Source organism: Eurypyga helias, unplaced genomic scaffold, assembly GCF_000690775.1.
Source record: "Eurypyga helias isolate BGI_N326 unplaced genomic scaffold, ASM69077v1 scaffold14961, whole genome shotgun sequence".
NCBI lineage: Eukaryota > Metazoa > Chordata > Aves > Eurypygiformes > Eurypygidae > Eurypyga > Eurypyga helias.
Window position 1 is genome coordinate 16,885 of NW_010231587.1, and position 22,555 is coordinate 39,439.

Below are 22,555 nucleotides of genomic sequence, written 5' to 3' on the forward strand. Positions count from 1 at the left end.
AAGAGCTCCGTACTTACTTACTTAGAAAGTTTTTACGAAAATAAAAATGAGCAAGAGTTCATGATGGACTTAGGCTCAGTAATGTCCTGAAGCAGGCATTCAGTATTTTTGTCCCATTCTTAAATAGATTATTCTTCTGTTAGAGAAAACGAGACCTTTTTGTTCCCATCTGTATCAGCGGATTAAGTCAAACCATGAGTCCTTTTTTTAAAGCTAGGCAGAGGTTATCTTGTTTTGATTAATAAAAGAAGGGCTTGCTATTTAAAAGATTATGTGCTTCAGCTGTTTATCAGAAGGATAAGCAAAGCTGTAGATTCCACCTTCAGACAACTTGGAATGGATTATCAGGGTCCTCATTTTCTTCTACTAGTTTTAGCATTAACTTGGTGTGATAGAGCACGAAGAATAATACCATTTACTGCAGCAGTAGCTAATTTTAGTGAGGATTGTATCCTGCCTTAACTCTGACAACCAGAATCCACTGTGATTTTGGTCTGAAAGCAGTTCTATTCTGCAAGTTAATCTGAGGACCTGGTTTTTCTTTGAAGTACAGAAAGATACGATCTATTTCGTGAAGAATGTAAACTGACAGAACAAAGCTAGAGAGCCTGTGGGTGAGGTCAGTTAGGGAGTTCTATAGCAGAAATGGAGAAGTGCAGATCAGTTCCTGGCATGAAAAATGATAAAAGTCGGAGACACTAAAAAGAGACAAAATAATAGTCCAGAAAAAAGACTGGTTTAGTGTAAGAGTTTAGACAAAAAGAGAGAAAGAAAAAGGATTAGTATTTTGTGCAGAATGTAACTCACAGAGGGTGGCGAAGCTCAGAATGAGGATCTTGGATTTTCTGTGATAAAACACAGAAGACTGGAATGAGGAAAGATAAAAAATCAGAATCTGGAGAGGTGATACATGTCAACAATTGAGACTTGCAGAGATGTGAATTAGGGATGAAAGAAGTATTTATAGGTGTAGAAAGAGTCAACAGAAATAAGTTATATTTCCACTTCTTCATTATCTATATCTGTACTTTATCCATGAGCTGTGAGACTTTATAATTCTGTTTGGCCTGTGTGCCTCTCCTTGGATATCAGCTGAAGTATTGCTGCAGTAGATTTTTCCATGGACTCTTATGTTAAAGACACAGCACCTCTTTAGTTCTTCCATTTTTAATGGAGAATTGAGAAATGTATGTTTGAAATTCATTTTTTTGAATCAGGAGGATTTATTTATTCACTTTCTATCTTCTTCCAAATCCAGAAATACCAGGGGCTGATTTTGTTTAGCCTGTGCCTTGAATCATCTTGGCTTAGCTTCCACGAAAAGATTTTCTTTTTGACAGCTTCATGTTTCTGTTTGAATGAAGCTGGCTTGTGAAGCCTTCAGCATGGAAGATGATGCTCTCTCAGGTTTCATTAAGGGCTTTCAAAATCATTAGCTTTCTGCTGGAATTGATCACCGAGCAGTCTGTCTAGTGAAAAAAAATTCAAATAAGATTTTCCTTGTAGTTTCTGTCAGTCTGGAGATACACTGTGGAGCTACCTTCTTACCCTCTAGTCACTTCAGTGTGTTAAGCCTTGTTCTTAGATGTGAGATGCTGTAGTAAGTGGAGCCTGAAGGGTGATTATACTTAGGCAACACAGTGTGCAGTAGGATCATCATCAGTGCCCATGCCTGTTGCAAATTCAGTGTCAACCTTTCCTAGGTTTTGAGGTGTTTGAGCAAAGCTGAAGTTCTGAAACAATGTGGAATGTAGAGCTGTTGAAAGTGTGAATGTGGGTGGGTTTTTTAATTGATACCGTAATGGAGAAAGTGAATTCTTGAGACAGCACCCCTAAATCACATCAGGAAGCAGTGCATTGGGAAACAGCTCATCTTCACTCTTGAGTTATCTCACTTCCATCAGTCACTCCTTGACTGGCCACTCCTTACAGAGTTATGTCTTCCTTTTCTACTGTATTGATAGAGAAAAGGTGTTTATAACTGCGGTTACCAATTAATGTTGAATTTGCAAAGCACCAGTATTTTTGTGGCATTGTTTTGTCCATGCTACTTGCTGTCTTGTCTCTTGTGTTATGTGATCACATGCAGCCGAGCCATGATCTGAAACTGTGGGGTCCAACTGCCCTTTCCTGACCCTGGTGTGCTCTCCAGAGCTCAGATACAGCTGACAGCTACAGCTTGTTAGCAATTGGGATGTGCTAGTTGCCTTCTGGGAGTGCATCTTCTGGTGCGGTTTCATCTGGAAAGGATCCCGTTGGTGTGCTCCTAGACTGTAGACTAAAACACAGTTAAGTGAGGATATTTGGGAGATTTGGTTCAAAAGTGCATTTGTGATCTAAAATAAATTGACAGTGTAGACACAACCTGTTCACCCTCAGTTTCAGCAGTGAGGCACAGGAGAGGCTGCTACAGGCTGTACTTGCCCTGCCTTCTCCTGGCTGGCAAAGCACCTTGTATTTCCCAGGGAAGTGCTTGAGTGAGAAGAGCTGCCATGCACTGGGGGTCAGCAAGGCATGGTGACTTCTTGGGAGCAAATAGGTGGTAGCAGATATTTGCATCATGCTTTCCATATCCTCCTCTTCCTGAGACAACACTGCTTGTGACAGCGACTGTTTGGTCTGTATATGCAAGCACTGTGCAAATACACAATGCTGTAGTATAAAATTAACGTTATATTTTGCATTGTTTTTACTTTTGCGTAAGCTTATGTTCTGTTGCAAAGTCAAGAACAGTGCAAATGAGCTTCAAGTCCATCACTTTTTTTCTTCACCAGTCTAGATACAGACACAAGCACTCGTTGGCTCTTTCAGGCACCTTGTATGTGTTTGAAAATTTCTCAACAGGTTCTGTTAGCCCAAAGTCTTTATTTAGAGCTGCTATAATTTATCTTTTGACTTTTGGTAGAATATATTAAGAAAAGGCAATTTTCTGTCTTTTTAACTTCTTACTGACTGATAATAGAGTTTGCATAAAATGATGTAAGAAGGAAAAACTCATATAGCATATTTTATATTTATTATAAGAGGATGAATTGTAATCAGTCATTATGAACATGGATTTTTTTGAGAACAGAAAGGATATTTGTCCCCTCTATGAAATGAGAGTTTATTGGTATAAAAACAGTGAAATAAAAGTTAGGTCATAGAATGGTTTGGGCTAGAAGGCACCTCAAAGACCATCTAGTTCCAACTTCCCTGCCATGGGCAGGGACACCTTCCACTAGAATTCCATTATGTGTGAAAAAACCTCTAAAGTTACTATGTGAGGCAATTAAAAAAACTTTTCGTGGGAAGGAAGAAGAGTACAGAATATACTACTATGACTGTTTATACATTTAAGTAATTCTTGACAAATTATTGTTCAGAGAACCCATTCTAAACTTATCTGGCTGGACAACTCATACTCACTGTTTTGGAATCATTGTGTTGATGTTTCAGGCTTCCCACATGGTCTTACAAAGCTTGGCTTCTTCCTTCTTAGGAAAAGTTTTATTTTTCAAGGAACATCACTGCTAGGATATTATAAAACTGCCATGAATCTTCTGTAGTAACGAATAAAACATGCATAATCCCAAATATATGTATTTTCCCAGAGGAATGAAAAATGTTTTGTAAGTTTGGACATTTAGTTTCACTATGCAGTGAGCTCAGATGAATTGTATCTTGTAGCAAGAGGAATATGAAGAACAATGTTGACCACATGGGTCTTACATGATCATTACACATTATTTCTTGTGACAGTAGAGTCCCAGTTCCCCAGTCAAGGCCTCCAGCCCCTTAGTACTGTGAACTCATATGGAAGCAAAGTAGATCCACACCCAGCCCAGATGATCCTTCTGTTTGAAGTTTTGACTAGAGAGTGACTGAAGCAGGCGTTTGGTAAGTCAGGAAACAAGCATGTTTTGGCAGGTAGCTTAACAATCTCGGAAGCCCTAGTTACCAGCTATCTAGCTAATACCACACATGCAGAGGGACCCCAGCTAAAGGAACGTGTTAGGTTGCTTAAATATAAAGTAGTTAGGATATAGTGTACTGCTGAATAGATGAAAAACAGTTTAACAGAACAGAAAGAAGTTGTCTTTCTTTTGCATAGCCCAGTCCAAGAGTTAAAGGCAAAACTTAATAAATTTTTTATTTGTTTTGTTTTAGAACGTCAAGCGTGTACATCTATGGCCGGCTCCAGCGTCCTTCCCTCCAACGTGGCTGGTATCAGCAAAGAGCTGATCGAACTGCAGCACCTCATCCAGTTCCCGGAGGAGGTTGCCAGCATTCTGACTGAGCAGGAGCAGGAGCTCTACCGGAAAGTCTTGCCCATTGACTACCTCTGCTTTTTAACCAGGGATTTGGGTAATGAGGAATGTCAAAGCAAGCTGCCGTCTATTAAAGCTTCTATATCTGCTACTATTCTTTCTTCCCCAAACGGGGAACATAATGCTGTAGAAGACCTTGTGACAAGGTTTAATGAGGTAAGACAAAACTTTTAAGTTACTTTTCATAAGATTTATTACCTGATTTGTGGGTTAGTTATTTCCTTTATCTCTCGGAGCTGAATTTAGCAGTAATGATAAATTTTTAAAACAGAAGTTAAGATGACCAGGGAATTTAGCTAACTAACTTCCACTGAACTTAATAGGAGTTATGTGACTGATTTGCTTTGTGAATTTGGACAACTGCAACCTAAGTTGTTCTAGCACGTTGTAAACAGACAGAAAAGAAGTGCAGACTTGTATTTCTTTGTATTCATAATGACAGGATGGGGTATACTTTCAGTCAGTTTATTATTTTGTTCAGGAGCTGGAGTTTTATTTATTTGTTTTGGAGTTTTGTAGACTAAGCATGGTCTTAGGAGTCAGCAGAGAAGTATTATAAACTAGAAGTTTCTGTATAATATAACTACACTAATCTGCACTACTTATTTATTTATTTAATCACTGTGTGTGTCTTGAATGTTGTTATACACAGAAGTGTCATTTGGCACGATGCATTTCTGTAAGCCAAATCGTGAGTTCTTCATTAAGACTTTACTTGCTATTTTTAGTAAGGAGATCTTCTGATGAGTTCAACAGAAAATTGATCAAGGATTGAGACAGCTGTAAAAAAAAATCCACCCCAAAAACACAACCCAAAATCCGCCTAAATAAAGCCTAAGGTTTATGTTGAGGAAAAAAGGGAACAATTTCTTTCTTCCTTTTTTTCTGGAACTTATGTAATGTTAGCAGTTTCTAGATTCATAGGAGTGGAATAAAATGAAGATGGTCTTGATTTACACTCCTTTAGTTTGTTATCCACTGCATTCTTACGGTTTAATAAGAGATGTAAATTTTGCAGGTATCAAAAAGATAGCAGAAAATTAAGTAGATAGAGCAGAACATGTATTAACCCCCAGGGAACTTCCTGCTTCCTGGGCAAATAAGAATCAGTGACTAAATATTTAGCATGTTTCAAAGTGTTCCTGTTTCTTGGATGTTACTGAGATGTAGGAAGTAAAATAGTGTAAATATGTTTGCTTCTCTCACCTAATTCTATTATGGAAATATAAATAAAAGTAGCAACTACAGTATTCAGTCTTCAGACAGAGCCTAAAAATAATTTAAATTAGCTCTGGTTACTGTGGCTGGTGCATAGCTGGAGAGGCATCTAGCTCCTGACGTGGCCAGGGTCCTCCTCCCTGTGGTGTTTCACTTATGGTGATCACCACAGCCAGGGCAGTGGGAAAAAGGTGAAGTGGTCGAGCTCTAGTGTGACCTGGAGAGGCACAGTGCCAGAGCGGGCAGTTAGGGCATTTTGCAGGTAGTTGTATGAATTAGATTGACCGTCATGTTCTGACACTGAACAGTTATAGGTTTGAGGAGCAAGTAGGTGGTGAGGAAGTCTTGTCAAAAATGACTGAGACTACTCCATATCAATGGTAATTTTAACAATAAATTGCCTTATAGTAAAATAATCAACTTCATCTTTTAGTGTTAGAAATTTGTGACTTTGCAATTTTTGTAGTCCAACATTACTTGTTTGGTAATGCTACAGGATGAATTTTCATATAATTTGAATTAATTCCTGAATATTTGGTACATAGATTATATAATATTTAGTGCAATGCATTAAGTGTAATCTCTAACAACTTTTTTTTAAAAACGTAGGTATTATATGTTTAAATGGACTTATTGTACAATATTTACTGCTTGTAATAAATCATTATTTTGCTATCTGCTTTATCTTATGGAGGGGTATATCATTTGCCATAGCCAATCACAAGCATAAACTTTCAAAATGTCTTTGTTTATAAATGGCAAGAAAATTCTTGTGCAGAGAGTCATGCTTTGGTTGGCAAGAGTTAGTGAGCACTTGCTGATTTTTTTTGGCATTGCCTATAGAAATACTGAAGTGTATTTATAATGTGGGAGCCAGAATGACTTTTAGGATGACAGGCTTCTGATACTTAATGGGAAAAAATAATTTCATACCATTGTTCTGTTAAATGAGCAATTATTGTATATAGAGGGTTTTTCATAAGGCAATATGCTTTTTGGTAATTTTTCTGACATTTACTACATATTAATGAAGAACTCTTTATAACACTTGTTTAAAATGACAGTCAATAATTGCTGGTTTGCTACTCAACAGAACTTCTTTATTTAAGAGAACAATACTGACACTTTCATGGCTGCTTAGATTGAATGAGGGCTGCAGGAGTATTATAAAATAAATTGATAATTAAAAATAATGAAAATTAAAATATTTTCAAATTGTTAAAATACATTTTTAAAAGTGAGTTTATGTAGGGGGAAAATCTGATGTTATTGTGATGAATTTTACTAGCAGTATTTCCTGTTAAACTTCCCGTAACTCCCAGAACCCCCCATTCATGACTGAAGTTGCAAACTCCCGTTGACTGCGGAGTGCAAGATCAAGCAGTAGATATGGGAAACATCATGTGGTTCCCTTATATTTTAAATATGTTTGCTGTTACAAAACTGTTCTGTTCTAGATGTGAATGATTAAATGTTCTTGCTGGTGAGATAGACTATGAATATCTTCTCATAATTTGTTTAAACCTTTCTATTTATTTTTGGGTAATGTTGCTTGATACGAATTACAGTATTTAGACCTCAGTGGGGTCAAAAAGGTTTACACAGGAGAAAGGACTTACAGTGACTGGTCAGCCCTAAATGTTTGGCCTGGAAATGGACCATGAAGAATTGCAGAACTGAATCAGAAATCAGTTGCCCTCTGCAATAAGTAAAATTAGTACTTGAAGACATACAACACAGCTGAGTGATAGTAGCTGGAGCTTTTGCCAACTTCATTGTGTCTGCAGTGCTTCACTACAGATCTACAGTTTTAACATCTCGAGAGTAATGCAAGTTTTCTGAAGATTATTGGGTATTTTAGTATGAGAGTGGAAATAGATTTTTGTCAGATACTCTTATTCTGAGATCACAGCATTGTGAGCTTCACACGGGGAGCTGAAAAGTGTAAAAAGGATTAAAAAAAAAATGTATCAGAAACCAGGTTAAAAATCATGTAGTGAGAAACCTGCATCACAAGTAATGTAACAAGCAAGGAGAAAAGTTGAGGTTGCACCTCAGACCAGGACTTGGTGGTGAAGTGGGATGTGTGAGGCTGTTTAGTGACAAGGGTTGAATAATAGTAGGCTTTTGGCCAGCCAGACGTTAATCAGTATCTTAGCGTTACCGCATGACAATCCAAAAAAAAAGTAGTGATAGATGGAATAAATTTAATTTTTGGGCCCTGTCTGATTTTTGTGTGTGTTGTGGGTTTTGGTTTCTTTTTTTTTTTTTTTTTGGTTGGTTGGTTTGTTTTGATTTTTTGGTTGGTTTGTTTGGTTTTTTGCGTTTTGGGGGTTTTTTTTGGGTTTTGTGGTTTTTGTGGTTTTTTTTAGGTTTTTTTTTTTTTTAAATAGGAGCTCTATTCCTGCTTTAAAAGCAAGGTAACCAACTTCAATGTTGAGGAGATCTCCTTTGTTACTGTCTTCGTGGCAAGATTTCCACAGCCTACTCACACCTTGCTTGAGAAGCCGCACAATTTGGTTTTAACCTGCAACAAGCTGAACATACTTGTCAATGTCAGTATCTGCTTGGGGTGTCAGTGGATGGAGTCCTCAGTATTATGGAAGAGGCACAATTTGTTACGGGTGGGATCTGCGATAACCGCTCGCCTTACCCTGTTTTGCGTGGCTTTAGTGAGTGCTTTGACCTTAAACTCCAGAGTACAGCAAGGTATTCTACTCCAGCTGGACATACCTTTATTTGTCACAGATACTGGATGAAAGTAATTAGTGAGTGGCTTTTGTTTCTGATATATGAATATATTCAAAAAATAAACAGTGAAGATTGGATAAATAGATTACCTTTATTAATATGCACAAAAGACAGAAATTACAGCACTCTAGATAATCTTCATTTATATATTTTTCTTTTCACTGTCAAGAAGAATAGGGAAAAAAATTGTAGTAGCATAAGTAGTGTAGAGACATGCAAGATAGATAGCATGGATTATAGCTACTGTCAAGCACTCCACAAATACAGCACAAACATGTAACTGGCAAATCCTGTGCTGCTGAGCCTGGGAAACACAAACGGCCTTTATTTAAGAGAGCATGCAGTTACTAGAGGGAATTCAGGCATTATTTTCCTGTGTGTTTTCTTGTTGTGGGTTTCCAAGTATCAGTTTATTTCCTACTGTGTTAATCGAGGTGGCTGCCATGACAAGGAGCTTGAACACCCAATGGCTTGTTTCAGAAATATGTTGTACCAAGATCAGTCACAAGAGATCTGCTTGCATCCCACAAAATGGGATGGAATATATTCTCATATTGTATTTAATTTGTATTTTAGAAGTCCTGTGTCGTTCCAAATACCAGTTCTGTATGGAAATTTACAGGGAAACAAAATATTTACAGGAAAAATAAAAGCTTTATAATCTTCTAACGATGCAGTTTGTCTGCAGGATTTACTCTCTCTGATGGGGTTTTCAGGTGTAGGAGTTCATGTGACATACAGCCCAGTCACCAAGGATTTGTAATATTTACATAAATAGACATGCTTTTTTCAGGCTTCACTTCCCTAGAAGTACTCTAGAAAGATGTTACTCATGGTGGAGATTGACACTGAAGTTTAAGTAACTTCCGTAATGTTGCTATAGAAAGTGTGGTCACTAATGTTTAAGAAATAGTTCATAAAACTAAAGTTAAGTTAAAAAATGAGCAAAGAATTAGGAGGCTTTTCAACATGTGTAGTAGATGCAGTAGGCCTGAAAAAAGAAAAATTAAAAATTATGAATAACCTCGGAAGGATGAGGGATGCAGATAAAAGGTATTACCAAATCACTACGATTACATCTACACTACAGAAAGAATATAGATTACTAAGTAATAATTATCAAGTATTTAATGAGGAAATGTTCTTTTGTAATACTGTGATTACAGCTTTTTTCAGTTGTTCCTTAATCCTGAAGTTGTCAGATTTAACAAACATACAAAGTCCAAGAAGTTAAATTACTTAAAGGGAAAAATTTTAACTGCTACGATTTTTGACTGCAGGTATGATCCTAAGCTTCCATTGATCCAGTGATCATCCTAATTTTCTGGAATGGGAGGTTAGAATCTCAGCTGTCATAAGGTTTCTGTCATTTGATCTCTTGTCTCTGTATTGTATAGAAAACAAAGATTTTTTGTAATATTCTGGAAGAGATTTAAAGGAGAAATTGAAAATGTAGCAAGTAATACTGTTTTTTATTGAATATATTTTAGGAGAATTAGGCACTAGAATCAATGGATCCTGTTGTTTTTTCTCTCACTTTCTTCTTGCAACAGCCTGAGACTTCAAATGGTCTCAGAGAAAGGGAATGATATTTCTGTCTCTGTAAACTGTTTGTCCTGAAATTCTGTTTGTTATACACCTTGTTCCTATAGGTTGTCTGTTTCCTTACCTCTTCGTATCCATAGTTCTGTTACTTCCTTATAAAAGTTTCCAAGAAAACATTGGTTTGGTTACTCTGAATACATTTGGTTCAAATTTTCAACTGCAGGTGACTCAATAAGATTTTTATGTAATAAGTTTGGTAGAACATTCTAAGTTTGTTCCAATTCTGGTTTTATTGCCAAAAGACAGTAAGGAAAGCCTGCTTTAAAACGATTGACTTTTTCTGTATTTTAAAAAATTGTATAGCTCCAAACCTGGAAGGGTTGCAATATAGGAATTAACATCTATTGAAACCTGTTTCAGGTGGAGAAGAATCTTTCGATCTATTTTAAGGATCCTATGTAAATATGGATAAATATATTGCTAAGCTGTATGTATTTGAGGAGAAACAGTGTGTCTGTTACATGTGCTGGTTTTGAACATGTAACTTTGATTCAGTAATTAATTCAGATTTACAGTAGTGGAAGGAGCTTATTAGCTTTTTTTCTTTTCTGTGCTAGCAGAATTTAAAGCTGTATTGTAGCTTGTGCCACATGTACACAGATAATCAAAGAAGGCATTTTGCTGTTTGGTTTTTTTTATTTATCATGAAGATTTTGGGGTTACATACATTCAGTATCACCAGCTATAAATAAAGACCATAGTCTTCAAAAATTTGATTAAAACCATAGTTATATGATAGTGGAGACTTGGGCACAGCATGTACTCATCAGCAAGGCACAGCTGATTGTTCATTTGCTTCTAACAATATCAAATTGATCATAGAGTCGTGTAAGAGCAAGGCAGTGGATCAAGCTGAAGATAGATGCTATTTCCTGTTACTAAATGTAATTAAAAGCAGACTCTGAATTAGTGGCTAGCATGGGAGGAGGGTGAAATACGGAACATTTAGCTTTGCAAAACTGTTGGCTTTTGGATTCTGTGTACACAATAATAGTAGTAATACATCTTCCTGCTCTGACTGAGCACTGACTACCAGAAAGTTTAGTTTTCATGGGTGTATTAGAACTGTGGGAGGAAACTGTTTAGGAGATTCTGCAGTTAGCAGAGCCCTGGTAGCTGGGAAGAGAATAGGAAAATGGTACCTGAGTGTGTTTTAGGATCCTGGGAACCGTAAAAACATGCTTTTTCCATCTCTCCTTGTTGCCTGTTGTGCCTTTCTCTTCATTTAGTTCTTTTTCCTGATTCCTGCATGGTATTATGAATATGAGATGAATAAAAAAGCTCTGCTTCTTTAGCTCAAGTGCCATGTGGACCTTACTCAATATCATACCTTTATGACATGCCACAGTCTTCCTGGGCACCTCTTTCTTTTTCTGTAGCTTTACCCTCCCAGACTCTGGCACATTTATGGTTTTTGTCCCAGCCACTCTTCTGCCTCTTGCTAGCAAAGCAGCCACAGAAACACAAGTTCATTGCACGTGTTGTAAACATTTATGTTTATGTAAACATTTTAAACTATTTCAAGCATTGCTTTATATAAACATGAAAACAGTCTCTTGTAACTTGATCTTTCTGGTCACAGTCTCAAGTAGAATAAAAGCAATAAAAACTTAAAACAAAATGAAAAATTTGATTTTCCATGATGAGTTATGCGTCCAAAGCAATTGTGGTGTCTTAGATTGAAAGTTGCACTGCATTCAAAGATGAAACAGCTGTCTGAAGGTAGTCTCACTATGGAACTGAAAATGCAAATAAAGAAGTTAAATATATAAGATGATTTTTTGGAAAGACTGAATTACCAAAAAACTACACTATACTGCTCCAGTATAGCACTGCTACTGGGTATTTTTATCATTCACTAAGTCATTCTTATATTCAGTAAAGTTAATTAAAAATACGGCTATTTGGGATACTAAGTGATGAAAATAGTTTTATTTTTAATGGCTTAAATTTGTAGGTTTTCTTCATTGTTCATTCAAAACACAAACTTAAACTCTCACTAGCAAAATATAGACATATCATTTTACTGAAATAATGGAATGTAAATAAATATTGTGCTCTGTCTCTTAGTTCAGCATTTTTTTGCAATGCCTAAATGGGTTTGCCTAGTACTTTGAAAAAGATTGTGTTTGTACAAATATCAAACTGTTTCCAGTCCTTGTTTGGAATAGTGTTTAATCAGATTTAAAATGGTAAATGTTCTTCGTAAGGTTATATAATTTCACTCAAGCATGTAAAGTGAACCATCTGTTCATAAGATAATGCAATTTAAAATACTCATATTTTAAAAAATGCATCTGAAAATTTCATTGCATATTATACCAAAAGCCCAAAAATTGAAATAATGAAAATTCAGTGAAACCCATGTAAAATAAACCAATTCTGCCTGTGTATCTTACATTCATCAGTATGCACTGATGGGTTTGTGCAGTTAGCAATGCAAAGGAACTCGTGGTAGCCAGCTATTAGTGCTAATGCTACATACTACTAGTGTTTTAAAAAGCCTCATAAATATGAATCTGCTTTTTATTGTTTTATAAGTATAATATCCCTCAACCACACTTTTACTTTGTGGGAAGACTTTGTAATGTTTTGAAAGCTGGATTTTTTATTTTTTTTTAGGAGGGAGAAGCCATAGTTCACTAATATACTAGGAATTCTGCTTTTAAACAAGATAATATGTTTTGCCCCTTGCCATAAGTACTGCATGATATCTGATGTGGGTTATTGTTTTACATGGATTATTCACATTCTTAATTAATTTTACTTACAATTTCTTGATTTTATCAAGCAATATTGTTAAAACCAGAATGGCTTGGTTAGATGGGTTACACACTGTCATGCTTATCCTTTGTATACCTGAAAAATCAACTCCTTGTTTTTGTATTCAGAGACTTCTCACACCCATACTTTGTTTCACCAGTATTAAAATTGCTTCCTTTCTTGCTCCAAAGTAGGCAGTAGTTACATCAGCCACAGTTTGTTACAGAAAGATATCCATGGCTGGTTTTCATGTGTTAGGTGTTAGAGAAAGTATGTACTGTAATCTTACTTTGTGGTAAGCCAAAACATTTTATTTTACTTGCTGGCAGTGCTAAGTGTTAATCTTCAGGTAGACAGCTGTTTGCTAATTTCACCTCTGAAAGCTCCATCTCTCAAGTATTATGAAGTTCCTAAAAAATGTATTATAAAAATAGAAGACATCATTTCTTCCATGTAGCATCACCCACTGGAGTAAGTAGCTTGGGAATTGCTGTAAAAGTCTTACTAACTTAAGAGATGAGGAAATGAGTTGAAAGTGCTACAAATGGCAAAACACTGGGCTTCACAGGTTGAGATTCTTAATAGTTTTCTCTCTCAGTATGACTTCGGCATTTACATTGCTATAAAAGACAAACAATAAATTAATTTCCATTTAAAAAAAATTGCAAGATCTATCAGGTATATAAAGGATAGTAAATAATTATGAATTATTACAATTTTGAGTATGAGAAGACTAAAAGAAGAAAAGGAGTAAATTCATGACAAATTAAGGGATACTGTTAATAGTTCAACATGCCTTATATGCTGTTCCATCCTGTACGCTGCATGGAGCAGGATTCCGGGAGAGTAAATGGTGAACAGTTCTGCAGTTTACACTTGTAAGGTCTTCAAGGTCATGTGCCATAGCTTGAGAATCAAGTTCCATCATGGGTGTCTCTTTTATATCCTTCATATTCTATTAGTAAAAGCAGCTGAGCATTGGTAAGAAGCTATATCCTGCCGCTGACAAACTGGGAGTTTTTTGCCTGCATATAGGTGTGACCATAAATCGGTGATAGTTCAGTGATGAGGCAGTCAAAAGCAAAGTCTCATATTATTTTTTGCATGATTGATACAGATTTCCTATGTTTAAAAGTTTAGGGTGGGTTTATGTATTTTTTTTTAATAAAATGCTTTAAGTGTAAAACATGTACTCCTACTATTAATGCTGACAGTTGAGTTATAAGAACTTTTCTGTTTATTTAATTGCCTTTTTAAGAAATATAAATGAAAAGATAATTCTGAAAATCAGAACAGAAATCTCTGGAGATTTCTGGGAATGTGATGTCCTGAAAAAGGAAGCTTTGTCTATTCTAAATAAAGGTCTATCATTGCTAACTTTGTGAAAAAATCCAATTTAAGTAAGCTGAAACATTGAATGACCAACTTAAATATATTCACAGCATGTTTGAAGAGAAACTCTGAGTTAGAATATGCCTTTCCCAAATGCATTTGCAATATTTGTCTTGAATTTATTTGTAAACCTTAATCAAAGTAAGATAAGCAAAAACCTTTAAAAATAAGTTTATTGAAGAGTTTTAGTGCAGTAGAAATAGTAAGAGGTGATATAAAGATAATTTAAAAAACCCTAAATCTATACAGATCTGTATGTGCTACTGAGCTTTAGGTCTTTCTCAGCTACAAATTGCATTACCCAGACATTTGATGCAGAACCTGTGTGCTCAGACTAAGATTTGGAGGAGGCTGCTGTGCCCCTGAAAGTTTCCAAATTACAATACTTTACAATATATCCGAAATTAATTTGGCAAAATGTCACTGCTTCTCTGCATTAGATCATCAGAAAATACTTAAATCTTCGCTAAGTGTCTATTTGATTTGATTTTGTTTGTTTGCTACTTCATATTAGTATGCAGTAATCCTGAAGGACACTCATTTTTATCCATCTGAATGAAAAGACTGATGTTATTATCAACTTGAGTGGATCGTGTTTCAATTTATGTCTTTTCTTGTGTCTTGCAATCATGTGGATTATAACACTGAAGCCAGGATACATTTTCTCATAGTTTTCAGACTCATCAGCAGTGCAGCGGAAATCTAATTATAGTTTTGCTGTGATGATTTCTGTTCTGAAGGGAGTTTAAAATGAGTTACATAAACTGAGCTATGTAAGTTGAATGCGGGGAAAAAAGTAAACTAAGGAAATAATTATTAAAATGTTGATATGTACATTACGATCTGACTTTAAAGGTACACAAAACCTGTGTGTATCCAACAAAAAAGCGTGGTCCAAAAAGCATTACTGCTCACGCGGATGAATCCTCGCAACGTATTTTGACCCTCTTGGCAAGGCTATGACTGCGCACTCTTTTGGCTGGCTATGCTGACGCTGGTCCTGGAGCTGGCGAGCTCCGTCAGTGCCAGAGCTGCGCAGCCCTCGCGCTGATGTGGCAGCCTGGTAACGAGGCACCTGGCTGCCTGGTGGTACTTCATCCTCGGGTTAGGTGCTCCTCAGGTGTGACGCAGCTGGGGAGGTAGCTCTGCAAGCCATCCAGAAATGAACGGCTGGAAGAGGAGGTGCCGTTCTGTATCTAACTGGCTGAAGTGTCCAGAAGTCACTGGCCAGGGTGGAACCTCCTTTTGCTCTGTTCAGCCTGCTGGAAACCCTCTCTTGGTGGTAGAGATCACACTTGGTTTTAGTGACAGAGAAATGGTGCCATTCCAGAGTACTGTCTGTGCTGCTCTCTCGCCGAAGAGCAAAACCCAGGGTTTTCAATTCAACTTCCAGGTGATTTCCATAGTCACCAAGATGCACGTACATACAGCTGTTCTCTGCTTTTCTGCTGTGTGATGTGCATCTAGCTCAGATGCACACAGACAAATCTGATTAATCCCAATTCTCAACTTTCATCTGAATGAATATCTTGAAACCTGTTTTTTCTGGAACACTCTTTGTGCAGAGGAAGCTTTATGCATTCCAGGCAGCAAAAATGTATATGCATGATCAGGTATTTTGAGGATCCAGTGCCAGTGGTACGGTCAGTTGAGAATGTCAGTGATTCCTATGGAGGCATTCCTTTGAGGATGTACTCTGGGCTGTTCATGTATTTATCAATAAATCACAAAATTAATAATTTGGTTAACAGAGTACTATGGAGTTTAATTGAGTGTATGTTTTAATAAACAAGTCTCTGCTAAGTTGTCAGTCATGATGTTTCCTGGAGATCACAGTCTTTTGAATTTGCTTGCATTTCAGTGTTGTTTGTATGTTGTTCATTTTATTTATGGCCATTATGAATAATCATCTCATACTAATGCCATACCTGAACTATTTAATTATGCATTTATTTATAATACTGTTCCTCATGATAAAGTTATTGGATCCATCAGTTCAATCTCACTGGGCAGAATAAAATCTTCAGGGGGTTCAGAGCTGGGAAGTGACCTTAGTCAGCAAAGTTCAGGTTTGATTTTCTGTTCCTTTAAAGCCTACTGATTCAATCAGATCTCCCACCTTCAAAACTTCTGTGAGGAAAATCCTTTATGGCATTTTAAGTGGATAACTGACAGTTATGCTTATTAATTCTGTGTTTGTTTCCTAGCTGCGCTCCAGGACCATATTTAATTTTGGGGAAATGCCCTCTCAGCTGTGTTACATGACTCCCTTTCCACCTGTCTTCACTAAAAAAGCTAGGAGTAGTAAAATTTTGCAGATGTTAGGCACAGCACTTGGCAATGTTCTCGCTGAATGAAATGAGATGGTCTTTGTTCACAGCTCTTTTCCTCTGCTCCTTCCTTTCTGACAGTACTGTTGCATTTTAACCATCCCTGTTCTAGTCTCTGATGAAACCTTCCAAGGAATCAGTTTTGGGGTACCAGGCTATTATGCTTTTAGAGAAGCCCATAATCCCCCTTTCTGTGGCCCCTATGATGTGTTCAGATTAATCAACCAACAGTCTCTGAATAATTCATGGAAAAACTTTACGGAGACCTGATGCTATTCAGAACCACTAGAAAGGTCAATTTATACTTCTGGCTACTGCTAGATAAAACATAAAAGATCTACAAGTCAAAGTGTAATGTGTGGCCTACAAGGAAGCTGGGGGGGACTTTTTACAGGGGCCTGTGGTGACAGGACAAGGTGTAATGGGTTTAAATTGAAAGTGGGGAGGTTTGGATTAGATATCGGGAAGAAGTTCTTCCCGGAGAGGGTGGTGAAGCACTGGAACAGGTTGCCCAGAGAAACTGTGGATGCCCCATCCCTGGAAGTGTTCAAGGCCAGGTTGGATGAGGCTTTGAGCAACCTGGTCTAGTGGAAGGTGTCCCTGCCCATGCAGGGGGGTTGGAACTAGATGGTCTTTCAGGTCCCTTCCAACCCAAACCATTCTGTGATTCTATGGAAACATTCTGTAGCATATGTAGAGGAACAATTCTGTTTCATTCCTAAGTTTATCATCACAAAAAATGATATGAAATAAATTTTCCATTATCACATCTGACTGAAGTATCCCAGCCTGCTCTCACGCTTTTCCTGATCTCCGGGAAATACGAAAATACTGAAGCTTTTTATGAAGCAGGCATGTTCATTATTTCTCAAGAGTGGATTGTATCTTCGGGTGCTCAGTTCTGTCCCCTGATTCTACTTAATCTATTATATCTGCCTTTGCTCATTCTGGTTTAATATTAAGAGATTCAGACAATTTATTTTCCTTGGTTTTTTTCCTTTTTTTCTTGTTTAGTGAAGTATTTAAAAAATATTTTCTACTCTTCCTGTAAGTCTATTCTTGACCTGCAAGAGGAGTGAGCGTAAACTTCATGGGAGACTACTGCCTTTTGCACCCTTATTTTGCTCTAACATATATACATATGCCATTTCAAGGCTGCAAAGCCTTATTCATGCTGATTTTTATCATTTTTTGTTTGCTTTTACAGAGTGTTTGTAAGAGTTCATCGTAACTGTTTATAACCATGATAAACTCTATTAAATACAATTTCAACAAGTGATTGATCTAGTTTCAAGGTTATTTCTTAGTGGGGAGTCTGAATTCGATTGCCTTTTTAGACATTCTTTATCAATTTTGGTACTGTTTTCTCCTGACCATTGCATCTTTACTATTTTAGATTAAAACAGATCTGTTTAAAGTTGTATTATTCTTTAAAGTGTTTAAACACATATTAATCAAACTGTCATTACCACACTGGGTATTTCATACCAAACAATTTTTTTTTTTTTTTGGTGAGATTGCGTGTTTAGCATTTTCATTCCTTGAGAGCCATTTCTGGAAAATGGGAATAATATCCAAAACCAATATGTAATTTTATTCCAGCATACAAAGATGTGTGCCAGCCTTGAAACAGAGATTTAACTGTTTTGTTTCACATTTTCTTACACCTTTATGCATTTAATTTATTACCTTTTATTCTGTTTCTGCCCTTGTTTGACCCCCATGTCATGCAGTGCTCTGTTGTTTTTTTTATTTTTCCATACTGTCATGCTCTTCAGGTACACACTTTGTGGATTCAGCTTTTGCATATTAAGGATCCAATTGAGCACTTAAAATTTCAGCTAAATTGAAGTTCTCAATCAGACCAGGTGCAGCAATTTGATATATCTTGTGTAGGACAGCCAGTGTGAATGGTTTTTATTTACTTATGTTTGTATTGTGGCCTCTGCAGTGACAGTGCATTAGGGCTGTGCTTGGTAAAGCTTCTTGAGCATGTTTACATGTATGACATTGGATCCTGGTACTTGTTCTACCTCTGCTGAAAGCTCTGTACCTGTTTTCTGCTCCTACTCTTTCCTATTCTCACATGTTATAAAACCATATGGTAATTACTGAAACAGTAGTTAACCTGTTTCCTTTTGGTTATCACTAGACTTGAAGCGGGTATCTTCCAGTTCCTGCCTTCCAAACCCAAGCTGTTCGATGAGGGCCAGAGCAGGTGGAATACTGTTTCTTAAGGGTCTGTTGTTCCCTGATCCTCACATCCCATTAGAGCATCCCTATCCCTGTAGTGTGCGCTCCCAAGGATGTCCTCACTTTATACAAGGCAGAATGATTTTATAACCTCATTTATTCAGACATAAAAAAAAGTGTTGGTTTTTTTTTTTTTGGTACACACATATACAGGGCTTATATTGGAGCTGTGGGTTGTCTTATCTGCACAGTTCTGATTTGTTGTTCTTGATTGATTTGGGCATCAGAAAGATTTTCATATTTTTTGACTGATCTCCCTCAGGAGTGAGAGGCTCAACACTATGTCTGTATGGACTTACCTAAATGGAAGCTCTACATATTTTTAGTGGATTTTTTCTCTTAGTACTGAGGGGAAAAAAGGTACATTTATATTTTATTTCTCATGCTTGGTTTTTTAAATAAAAGTCTATATCCCCTGAGGGGTGAACTAACACTATCTAATTTTTATAAGCCTCTTCTCACACTGGTATTGTCTGTAAACACTTGAATCCTTCAGGACTAAAGAATGGAACTCAGTGTCAGTAAACAAATCACGTTTATTGCTTCCTAAGTGTTTACACAATGACAAAAATCAAGCCCCCAGGGAATAATATTGTCAAAAGGAACAGTTGGTTTAAATTAGGTTTCCATGTGAAATATAGCTACTTTTTTTATGGGTGTTGTGGGAACATAAACTGGAAAGAAAATCTGCACACTGATAAAATGAAGGTTTGATGTTTATTTGTTTAAATACAAGCAGAATGATGTATTAGGTCAACTTCTGATTCTGGCATTAATTAATCACCAAACAGAACTCAGTAGTGTGGTCACACCTAGGAAGGTGGGGTTTTTTTTTTGTTTACTTCATTTGTGATCTTGCAAATAGGTAATGTGAATTGTTTTAAATGTTCAGTGCTATAGCAATTAGCAAATTTGTACATTAAATGCAACTGTCAGTTTTGTGAAATTAAGCAAAAATAAAAATTCCAATTTATCAACTTTCACTGTTCATGTTGTAAGAAATAGGATTTTACAGTGTGAGGCTGAGGTTTGTAAGCTGTGTTAATAAGAATTTACACTGCAGATCTCTCTGGTAGCTTGAGAAATCAGCACTACTGTAAGCTGTCCATTTTCTTCAATGACCTGAATGCATATTCACATCACTTTATATTAAGATACGGTAGGTTTTTAAGGTAATTATTTCTAGATTAGTTAACGATTTAACTGTTGTAAAGTGAGTATGTTTGTGTTCGAGGTGTGACTGCAATGCATATGTGATTTGGCTGTGAGTGTATAAGTAGGATTTTAACAGATACACTCCTGATGGAAGGAAACAAAAAAAATCCACATTATCCATCAAGTATGCATGAATGCTCCAAGTGACATTGCTTTGGCTGACTGTTACTGTCTGTTTTATTTCACAAGGTGAGCTCGTGGGTTACCTGGCTGATCCTGACTGCAGGTTCTATGGAGGAGAAACGAGAAGTCTTCTCATATTTAGTACATGTGGCAAAATGCTGTTGGAATATGGGCAACTACAATGCTGTAATGGAATTTCTGGCAGGCCTAAGGTACTGGCAACTCTTTTTATAAATGGCTTTTCAGTGATAGATTACACTGCAGCTTCTGTTAAGCAGATGTCTCTGGAGAACAATGGATTAAACAGAAATCCATGGCTAAATCACATCATCTCACCCTGTGACTTTCTAGTAATCCCTTTTGGAAAAATGAAGCATGTTAAAAGCCATTTTTTTAAAAAATGCTCTGGAGACACCATCATTTTTTCTGGTACGTGCTAAATATGTTACATTAGAAAACATACTATTTTTTTTGAACAGACAATTTTTAAATGTGAAAAGAAGATGGGAAAACAGCTGTGGTTAATATGTAATCAACTAAAACTAATGTGACTTGGGACTGGAGTTTCCAGAACACATGGGAAACATAATCATGGTTATGTTCTGAAAGGGTCAGTGATAAATTGTAAAAAAAACCAGCAAACCAAACCAACAAAATCTCCAACAAAACCCCTTTTTTTCACCTGTCCAATTTACCTATGCTGACTGATGTTGGGATCTCAGCTGTCATGGTTGTATATAGCCAGACCTGCAGTGTTTCCCGGAGAAAGACGGAGTGTGGGGTTCAGTACAGTTTGTTGCTAGCTTTCTTCCAGAATCGCAGGTTCATACGCGGCGGGTGAGCAGGATAGCAGTGCCTTTGCACAGGCAGCAAACTGGAGTGAACCAGGGAAGAGTTAAGATCAGATTGCCCATCTCTTAGCTTTGACCTTCCTTGTATATTGTGTTTGTGTAACAAAGATTTAAAGTGTTTGTATTGTCTCTCTTTGTGGTGTAGTAAGGATTCTCATTGAGCTATTTATTTACATTTTTGGTATATAAAGCACATTTGAAACACTCATAGTCTTTTTGAGTAGAATGCATCTACAGACTCCAAGCCATGTAAGTTGAGAGAGAAAATGCAAACCCAATTAAGGGCTTAATTTTATCCCTAATACATGTGCACAGCACAAGGGAAGAGAGGAAGGCTAGTGCTGATTAGCAGTGTTTTCCAGGACAGAAAGTTGCATTAAAGATGTTCTGCTGTTAGTGTTTCTACAGACCTTTCAGTATATTTGGGCCCAGGAGTGGGTAGAAAGGCCTTATCATTGCATAGACATACAGCTTAGATGGTGAGAGACATCCCACTGGTACTTGCAGTCCTAAGGGAGCGTAAGGAGCTATTTCTGTTTGAAATCGAAGATTCTTTTCATCTACAGCACTGCATTGATGTCTGAGACCTGGAACATGGTCCTGACTTACTTATTTCTGTGAAAATGAATAATCTATTTTGTGAGTGAAATGGGGAAAAAATGATTGTAAATTATTCTAAATAAATTTAATTTTAAAACTCCCAAACATTTGCTAGGTTTATGGATTGTTCATAATACAACTAAAGGAACTTGTAATAAACCATGTGGTTTATTGTTATGCTGGTTCCTTAATCTTCTGTTATTTATTCCAAGGTCTTTATCAATTTAAGGCAATGACACAATGAAAGTGTTAGAAAGCCTGCTTGTATGTTTTATGCAGCAGGGCTTTTATTAAAAACTCCAGTAGATCAGACTGCTTGTTTCTCCTTTTTAGTTTTGTTCTTTAGTAATTCAAAGGGGGAAAAATGGTCCGCCAACCAGAATTTTCATAAAAATAATGACCTTGCTTTCATTCATTCATTTCTAAATAACGATGATAATTTAATCTATTACATGTATGCTGCAGGTGTTGAAGTTGAATGTAAATTGATTTTAGTGTTTTTAATAAATGTTGTGATCTTTTTTTGAAATAGGTCAAGAAAAGTTTTAAAAATGTGGCAATTCATGGACCAGTCTGATATTGAAACCATGCGAAGTCTGAAAGATGCTATGGCACAACATGAGTCATCATCTGAATACAGGAAAGTGGTCAACAGGGCACTCAATATTCCAGGCTGTAAAGTTGTTCCTTTCTGTGGTGTATTTTTAAAAGAGCTTTGTGAAGTTTTGGATGGAGCATCAAGCCTCATCAGACTCTGTCCACGATATAACTCACAGGATGAAACATTAGAGGTAAATGAGATCAATATTCTAAGAGGTTATGCTCATAGCCTTATATTATATTATATTATATTATTTATTATTTTATACAAAGGCATCATCTAATTAAAGTTTTCTAAATCAGACTGTTACCAGACAGTAAAGTTCAGTTGCATGGACCTCAATTTAATTCCCATAGTTACTGGAGCGATTTAGATTTCATTTTTTATAACTAGTTCAGTACTGGAGTACTGAGAAATTACCGGTAGTACCAATGATCATGTTTATACTTCGGGTAAAGTAAATATATAAATCCTTAAAGATGTAACTCTTTGACTTCCGTGTAACTCATTGGGAATTGGAAGGTTTTTAGTTCCTTAAAAACA

At 36.6% G+C, this 22,555-nt stretch overlaps 1 protein-coding gene across 1 annotated transcript in view; it reads left to right on the forward strand.

Annotated features, from left to right (window-relative positions):
- Window positions 1–4,149: 4,149 nt before the first annotated feature.
- LOC104516709 (1-phosphatidylinositol 4,5-bisphosphate phosphodiesterase epsilon-1-like) overlaps window positions 4,150–22,555 on the forward strand; it is a gene marked incomplete at both ends in the record, with an annotated part of 37,056 nt that continues 18,650 nt past the window's right edge. Inside the window, 3 exon segments of the mRNA XM_010161131.1 lie at window positions 4,150–4,466; window positions 20,027–20,172; window positions 21,944–22,202. Of these exon segments, the coding sequence (XP_010159433.1) occupies window positions 4,150–4,466; window positions 20,027–20,172; window positions 21,944–22,202 (722 nt within the window).